The following is an 8,967-nucleotide window of genomic DNA, read 5'->3' as shown; positions in this document are numbered from 1 at the left end:
TGTGAGATACAATCCAGGACATTTCCGAATTAAATGAACATGTGTGTATGTATTATATTAGAATATAAATTATATATAATGTTGATATATAATATGGGACATTACAACTTATTTTAGCGTCTTTAGAGACTTTTACGTAAAACCAATGTCGTATTCCAAATCACCCCTACTCCCTATTTAGTGCAGTAAATAGAAATACATATTAGAGCCTCTCACACAAATATAATGCATAATAAGGCTCAGATTGGACAGATGTGAACAACGTATACCTACATTTATATTGACTATACAGTGCAATATTGAGATATACGTTAGAATTTTGTAAATTACATAATGCACTACGAAGAAGGTAGGGAGCCATTTGGGACTGAGCCGAGTAATTGACGAAAGCCATATTTTAAGAAACACAGATTAAACACAAAACTAAATATACCTACAGTAAAGTAGTATTATTAATAGTAATTATTAACTTAGTATTCTGTTGATGTTTCCCTGAATTCAACTACAGCGGTCGTTAAACTTTTCTCAAAGAGTCGATTCACTTAAAATTGTTCACACGGAAGAATTGACAATTCAATATTTACTTAAAAGAACCGAGTTAAAGAATCGACTCATTGGTGAGCGACATATTTTCAGTTTGTGAGTGGTGTGTGGTTCAACGCTTCGTTCTTTAAGGTTACCTTTCAAAAATATCCGTTAACATTCATTGGGTCTCTACCAGATGAAGGAAGGCTCTTGATTAAACATACTAGAGACGATATGGACGCGGTGAAAGCGTTTAACGATGAGGTAAGTACATATTTGCAGCTTTTTATGGCTTTAGGGTTTGTTTTAATGCTAATGCTAAAGCTCCTCGGTAAAACGGCACACTCGCATCATCTGACCACAAGTCCCGCCGCCCTTGCGCTTTGATTGGCTGAACACTCCAAATGTATGCTGTCATTGGGTTATAACGGTGCTACTTTTTGAATGATAGGGTGAGTAGCCAATCAGGATTAAGGCGGGAGTTAGGGGCAGCGTACTGTTCTTGTGCATTCTAGGGAGTTGTTTATTTGCGAGTCCTAATATATATGTAAAATATTTGCTTGTTGTATTTATTCAGCGTCGTTTTCGTGGCTATTTCGAAGATAAAACACTTTTGTCACGTGTTGGGAGTACAGAATATGTACTGGGTGTTAGATGGTTTGATTTTAACGTGTTTGGTTTTTGTTAGCGTTAGCTGGAGAGAGGCCTGTCCTACCCGTTGATGTTTGTTTAGTTGTAATAATGTGGCTTTTAGGCTAAATGTGTTAGTGTCACGTATAACATGAGCCAAGTTAATAAAATATTTTTATCCTGTTTAACCACGTCTCAGCTACAAAACACCACATAGTTGGATTTCTCAGCTTAGGCAGATAACTCAAGCCCTACGTAAATACGTAAAACCTGTTCAATAGGAAAAGACCCCTTGTTCCATTAGCCACGACTGTAATAATCTTGATTCCCAGGGGCTGCTCCACAGAGCTGGATTAAAAAATTAGCTAGATCATTCAAGCCCAGGGTCGAGGCATATCCAATAGGTATGTCCCTCAAATATTTGACTTTGGACACAATTGACTTAAGGCTGCGGGGCGTGTTTGTGTGGTGTGTTCGACCCGTGTCTGCATGGATTTCCTTCAGGGGCTCTCCACACACGTGTGAGAGAATGAGTTGTCCACGGATTAAAGAGTGACTGGGTGAGTGTGTGAAGTTGTCTACGGGTGTGTGTGTGACTGGGTGAGGGTGTGAGCATGACTGGGTGTGTGTGTGTGTGAAATTGTCAAAGGGTGTGAGAATGACTGGGTGAGTGTGTGAGGTTGTCCACGTGTGTGAGTGTGACTGGCTGAGGGTGTGAGCGTTACTGGGTGTGTGTGTCTGAAGTTGTCCACGGGTGTGACTGTGACTTGGTGAGTGTCTGAAGTTGTCCACGGGTGTGAGACTGATTGGTTGAGTGTCTGAAGTTGTCCACTGGGGTGAGAGTGACTGTGTGAAATTGTCCACAGTTGTGAGAGTGTGTATAATTGTCCACAGGAGTGAGTGTGTGAGAGTGACAAGGGGAGTATGTGAAGTTGTCCACGGGTGTGAGCGTGACTGGGTGAGGGTGAGTGTGGAAATTGTCCACAGGAATGAGTGTGAGAGAGTGACTGGGAGAAGGTGTGAAGTTGTCCATGGGTGTGAGCATGACTTGGCGAGTGTGTGAAATTGTCCACATTTGTGAGCGTGACTGGGTGAGTGTGTGAAATTGTCCACATTTGTGAGCGTGACTGGGTGAGTGTGTGAAATTGTCCACATTTGTGAGCGTGACTGGGTGAGTGTGTGAAATTGTCCACAGTTGTGAGAGTGACTGGGTGAGCGTGAGTGTGTGAAATTGTCCACATTTGTGAGCATGACTGGGTGAGTGTGTGAAATTGTCCACAGGAATGAGTGTGTGAGAGTGACTGGGAGAAGGTGTGAAGTTGTCCACGGGTGTGAGCATGACTGGTTGAGTGTGCGAAATTGTTTATGGGAGTGACTGGGTGAGTGTGTGAAATTGTCCATGGGGGTGAGTGTGTGAGAGTGACTGGGTGAGTGTGTGATGCCCTGTGATGGACCTGTGCTCAGTCCCGAGTGTTTTCCTGTATAATGGTTTGAGTAGCTCTGGAATCACCACAACCCTAATCTGGACAAAACGGTTACAGAAGATAAATTACTGACCTAAGCCTGACGTAATCTGACTGAGAAATCCTGCTTTGTTGTGAGTAGCCCCAGCTCAGCAGAGTAATGGTTGTGTAATGGGCAAAATGTTAAGGCGTTCCTTTGGTTGATTTAAAAATGAATGAATAAATAAATACATTTAAATAACTACTCATCACTGTCCTGTGAAAAACATCTCAATTTTTAGTTTACTGCATCATTGGAACACAGCAGCTCTTCTTAATTGTGTGGAAATTTCATGATGAATGGATCAATAGATATGCCGTAAAATTACTTAGAATACATTACTTTTGCATTCACTTTCATTGGAAGTTAAGGTTTTTAATGCTTCTCCTGTAAAGTTACTCTTTCTGGAGATACATGTTTATCACTGCACAGCGATGTACATCTGTGACCTTGATGAACATGGAGTGTGAGGGTTTTGATCTACTTTGCTGTGTGTAAAGTAATATGGTTGACGTGTTGAACTGTTGTCGTTTGTTGTTTTTGTAGAGCTGTGTGTGTTTGTGAAATGCTTGTGAAAAAGAAATAATAACATACAATGAAGAAACACATTCTGGAGCTTAATGTCTTGTAGTTGTTTGTCTCATTGTTGACAGAAGTCTCTCTTTAGCTTTTGGTTGAAGTCACATGATGTGACATCACTGGGTCCTTGGGGCACAGCGGAAAACAATGTGAAAGAGCAACAAGACTTTTGTATAACCATCTGCAGAAGTGAAAAAAAAAACAAAAAAAACGCACAAACGCCCCTTGTTATGGATTGATTTTACATTGCAACCAGCAGAACTTTACCCAGACTCTCGAATGCGTGAGATGGGGCTAAAAGAGCCCTGCTATTGCTCATTAAGATCTTTATAAAGTTTTGAAAAGCTATATAAACAGAGGATAGATATTTAAAGCGTGCTAGATCTTCTGGTCCTTCTGCTTAACAAGGGGTCGAGCTTATGCACTGGACACACCCACTCTGATGATTTCTGAAAAGCTTTGTGTTTGTTTTGCTTGAAAATGGAAGTCATGTCAAATTAGTAGCAGTATCTGCCTGACACTCCACCTGTGTGTGCAGATATCCTTTGAGTTTTAGGCATTCATCCAACTTTTATAAACATTTATACACTGATAATCACTATTTTTAGGGCATATTCATCTTCATCCCCCCCCAAGTGTTTAAATCTTTGACCTACCACCTTTCAGTCTGCATGATATCAAGCTGCTAAAGATCTTGCATCAGCATGTCCACATTGTGAGACTAGATTGGGTTTGAGGTGGACTGACCAAAGAGCAACATAGTAATGAGCTTTGTTTATGTTGATCTTATTGATCCAGATGTTCATTGTTTTCATGGTGTTTAATAATTCCTGCAGTTCTGTTGGGTAAATGAGAATGTAATGGTGTTTACTGAAATCTTTGTAGGAAAATGATTGAGGTGGCGTTTTCAATTTGCTGTTGTCAGTTAAAGTAACACTTGGTAGGGTTTTTACCCTAAACTTACAGCTTCAAATTTAATTGTGATGCTCCACTGAGCTTTAATACAGAGAATAGCGCTTCTATCTCTGCTACTCCTGGCTCAGCACTGCTGAAACGACACTGTAACTTTAGAAAGAGGGTAGGAATGATTCAGTTCCATAATCAGTAGAAACACCATTCCCCGTCATACATTGTCACAACACCAAGATGCACATGGTCATGGTTTTGCGTCACAATGTCGCAGTGTCACACTGCATTTTAAACCCTGACTTTTTGTTAATAAAAACTTGTATTGAAGATGTACTCTCGCAGAATTATTATTGTTTATATTAAAGCTGTAAAATTAAAACAAAATTAAAAAAATTATAGTAGCATCTAAACATGAATTGCCTCCCAGTATCCACCCTTAAAGAGACGGCATATTATCGTGGGGTGCTACGAAGGCAATCCAGTACAACACAGTATTGGAAAATCAGTATATAAAAATGATAACGTGATTTAATCCACATTGATTGAATAAAGAGCCAAATAAACTTGACTGCAGTGAGTGATGTATTCATAGACAAGAAAAAACAAGCAGCACCACCTCCATCTTTCTTATTGGCTGGCGAAAAGTCTCTGTCACTTGTCTCATGCAAAATAAAAATAATAAATGTTAATATATGATGTTATCTTTACAAAACAAAAGTTAGACCTGTGAAATATTGAAGCCATGATCAGGAAAGTTTCAAGAGTTTTATTGTCATATGCACAGAGAAACAAGCAGTTACACTGTATAATGAAATCCTTACTCTGCTCTTCCTCCTGTACTACATACCATTTACAATATATATTACTATGCAGAAAGGCACAACGGCAATGTACGATAATAAACTAAGTAATATGCTGTATACTGTACAAAAGAGTTAAAATGAAAACTGCAATCACAGCTAAGCAAAGAAAATAATACAGTTCTCTAAACCAGTGATACACTGAGATCTCCAGTGTGTTGTGCAAATGAGCAAAGTCACAACTGTACTATTCAACGCATAAGAGCCGTTAAAGAACATATTAATGTTGCATTTGTTTGGTTTTGCTGTTCACACTCCACTTTTGAATTGAACAACTTGGTTTAGGACCCGAGAGTGGAGCTGTTAAACCTCTACACCACACAGGAAGGAATTCACAGCTAGCAGTTCATTATCTCACACACTGTGCACACTCACTGCTGCTTTGTTACACGATTACATCAGTCATTTCTATCCATCCCCTGCACTTTCTTCTAATATCTCCTTTGAATTTTGTGTGAAAATTAGACCTCTAACACTTCTCTTCTCCTATCGTTTTCATCCTAAGATGGCGTCCATGATGGACATGAAGCCGCCCATCTCCAGAGCAAAGATGATGTCCATCACAAAAGCTGGGATCAAAGCAATCAAGGTGAATTAGAGCATGCGTCTGATATAGTGTTTTTTTTTTTTTTTTTAAGTTAGAAGAAAGCATGTGATAATTTTCAGGAGGCAGATTTTTTTGTCGAGTACTTGAGTGTTACTCCAGCATTATCTGAAGAGGAAGATTAAGTTGTCTTACACCATTTAAGGTTGTGATGTTGAGTAAGTAATAAGCCTCCTGCTGAAGCACTGATAGCTTTGTTTTCTTTTCCAACAGCTTTATAAACATGTCGTCCAGATCATTGAGAAGTTCATCAAGAGGGTACGTGAGCTAATGATTCAGTAGAGGGTTTTTTTTTCTGTATTTAAAAATTGCCATAAAAAACGGTCACTTTAATTAAATAAGAATTATGGAATTATCCATAAACAAAACACACGTTGGTAGGTGGATTGGCAACTCAAGTTTCCATAGTGTGTGTGGACCTGTGAAGGACTGACGTCCCCTCCAGGGTGTGCTCCGGAACCACCTCCACCCTGAACTGGATAAGGGTTGCAGACACTGAATGAATGAGAATTACATTTTCAGTGTTTTTACATTTCAGAATTTTGTATTCTCATATGTAACTTTGAAGTGTTAATGACACACATGGTTTTAATATCTCTGTAGTGTCCTCCCGAGCTGAAGGTCCCAGGTTTGTACGTGGTGGACTCCATCGTCCGACAGTCTCGTCATCAGTTTGGAGAAGACAAAGATGTGTTTGGACCGAGATTTCTGAAGAACATGAACGAGACGTTCCAAAGCCTTTATCAGTGTCCTCCTGACGATATGGTACAAAGCAGACCTTTATTTTACTTACTCCCTTAATAAATATTAACTTGTGCTGTCAACATTAACTTGTTAACGTATGTGACTAATCTGGAAACTTAAACACAAATGAATCATTTTACCAAATTTGGCTCCAATTTCCTCCCAAAATTCGCTAATTTTAGAGTCTAGTGACGTATTAATGGTTTTATTCGGTAATGTAAACACAGTGCTGTTCAGAAGGTAGAGTACGTTGTTTTTATACTGAATTAGGGATTAAATCTCATATACCTCTCTCTTTCTCTTCTGCGTGCCTGCATGTGTTAGCCATGTTTTTTTTTTCCTTTTGCCTCAATTAATCCCCACATTTCTCTCTTATAAAGTTGTTGAAGCTGAATATGGAGGTTTGTTAGTGTCTGAGCTGCGCCCTGACATTTTCTGGATTAAAGCTTGTGTCTGAGCTTTGTTGTGTTTGATGTTTATCTCTAAATTGGTAAAAAGGGTTGGTTTCCCCTATCCAGTTTGTCGTTCCTTCCTCTCTTTGTATTTTTCTTTCACCCCCCCCCCCCCCAAAAAAAAAAAAAAACAATAAAGGAAATAAGAAAATGCTAGCTTTTTAACTTGTGATAGTAGAAAACAGTATGTCTGGAAGTTAATAGCAATTAATTACTAACTACCTTGAGCTGAAAAAGTGCTTTGTCTCTGAACAAACGAAGTTTATGCTCAATAATTAAAATTAAAAATATTTTATTCCTTCTGAAACATGTCGTTTTTGGTTTTAAATGAAGGCTAAGATCTTGCGAGTGTTGAATCTGTGGCAGAAGAACTCAGTGTTTGGGATGGACACAATTCAGCCTCTTCTGGACATGGCTTCAGCTCCGGCTTTATCTGCGCTGGAGAACGGCGGCACGCTGGGAGGTAAAGAGACACCACACTCACATTTCTACTTCTGTTGAATGTTTTTAGTTGTTGTTTGCGCATTGTATTTGTTAGATTATGTTCTGTATGTGTTTGAGCTCAAAGCCCCTAGTGTGTGGGTTTACTGCCACCCTTGCTGAGTCTCGTGTTGTCAGTGTAATTTTTAGTTGATGACAAACATCCATTGATGACAAACAGATTTTTCTTTTAAATTCCACTCTATTAAAAGCAGACTACACGATTTTAAATCCATGAATACAAAACAAAATTACTTGTTAGATACCCATTTCAGTTTGTACCTTCTAGCTTAAGAGCTAGTTGGTACTAAATGTAATAAATGTGCTGTACACCATTTTAAAAATTACAGTGTGAAATGCACAGTGTTTTCTGCTTTTCCTCACTGTAATGTCTGCCTCTCGTTCTGTGTGGGTGGAAGCTTTTAGACGCCTGCAGTAATGTGTGTTCTCTTTCATTGGACTATAAAGAAAGCCCTGATCTTTGCAGGAGAACAGAATTTAAAGCTTTGATGGTTCCTAAACATGGGAATGTATAATGTTAAAGAGGAGCTGAATTGCTGTTAAGCTGCTGTTTATTTATTTTTTTTAAATAATTTTTTCTGTAGAGTCTCCATCTCCAGCGGTGTCCATCCCAGGGTCTCTGGACCAGCCAATCAGAACCACCGTTCTTCCAGAACCCCAGAGCCTAGTAGTTCTCCCTCAGCTACAGAATACAGCAGTTTTATCACAGCTACAGAACCCAGCAGCTCACCCTCAGCTACAGAATCAAGGGGTCTTCCCACATTTACAGAACCCTCAGCTGCAGAACCAAGGGATCCTACCACAGTTGCAGAACCCTCAGCTACAGAACCAAGGGATCCTACCACAGTTGCAGAACCCTCAGCTACAGAACCAAGGGATCCTACCACAGTTGCAGAATCCTCCGCTGCAGAACCCAGGGATTATCCCACAGTTACAGAACCCTCAGCTACAGAACCAAGGTGTCATTTCACAGTTACAGAACCAAGGGGTCCTGCCACATTTACAGAACCCTCAGCTACAGAACCAAGCTGTCATGCCACAGTTGCAGAACCCTCAGCTGCAGAACCCAGGGATTGTACCACAGTTGCAGAACCCTCAGCTGCAGAACCCAGGGATCATGCCACTGTTGCAGAACCCTCAGCTGCAGAACCCAGGGATTCTACCACAGTTGCAGAACCCTCAGCTGCAGAACCAAGGGGTCCTACCACAATTACAGAACCCAGACGTTGCACCAGAACAACAGAACCCAGCGGTTCTTGCTGCAGTCGCTCAGTTTTTGCAGTCCACTCAGGGTCTGGATGTAAGTGAGATTGAATGGACCTTTTTTTTTTTTTTTTTTAGATAAGTATTGTGGTATACAAGTTTTCTATAATGCAAATGTTCTGTTTACAGAGTACAAATCTGTTTATTTCATCAGCTGATTCCTGTGTTGCTGAGTTAAAGGGCACACATTCTCCCTTTATCTAAACATCCCTGTTCAGAACACCTGCTTTCAGCGCCTGTTCCTTTAAATGATAACGAGCCGCTCGATGTTCACCTCGACCCCGAGCGCACAGCAGTCAGCAGCAGAAGCTCTGGTTTTTAGCCGATTTCACTCCATTCTCATTTTCTCAGTTTTTACTGAGTGCTCTCATTTCACCACGCTCTCTGGGTCTGCCCT

General features: G+C 40.2%; 1 protein-coding gene across 3 annotated transcripts in view; it reads left to right on the top strand.

Moving 5' to 3' along the window:
- Positions 1–22: 22 nt before the first annotated feature.
- scaf4b (SR-related CTD-associated factor 4b) overlaps positions 23–8,967 on the top strand; it is a 30,959-nt gene continuing 22,014 nt past the window's right edge. For 2 of the 3 annotated variants that reach the window (XM_066666752.1, XM_066666751.1), the window contains exons 1-6: positions 630–789; positions 5,512–5,595; positions 5,824–5,868; positions 6,214–6,375; positions 7,140–7,269; positions 7,892–8,607. In XM_066666752.1, the coding sequence (XP_066522849.1) occupies positions 760–789; positions 5,512–5,595; positions 5,824–5,868; positions 6,214–6,375; positions 7,140–7,269; positions 7,892–8,607 (1,167 nt within the window). In that variant the 5' untranslated portion in view covers positions 630–759. Of the gene's footprint in view, positions 46–629; positions 790–5,511; positions 5,596–5,823; positions 5,869–6,213; positions 6,376–7,139; positions 7,270–7,891; positions 8,608–8,967 lie in introns of those variants that run through there. The other variant, XM_066666753.1, reaches the window with a different exon arrangement.

The sequence above is a fragment of the Hoplias malabaricus genome, chromosome 1 (genome assembly GCF_029633855.1).
Source record: "Hoplias malabaricus isolate fHopMal1 chromosome 1, fHopMal1.hap1, whole genome shotgun sequence".
NCBI lineage: Eukaryota > Metazoa > Chordata > Actinopteri > Characiformes > Erythrinidae > Hoplias > Hoplias malabaricus.
Note: the sequence above shows the minus strand (reverse complement) of the source record. Positions and strands in the feature narration are given on the sequence as shown.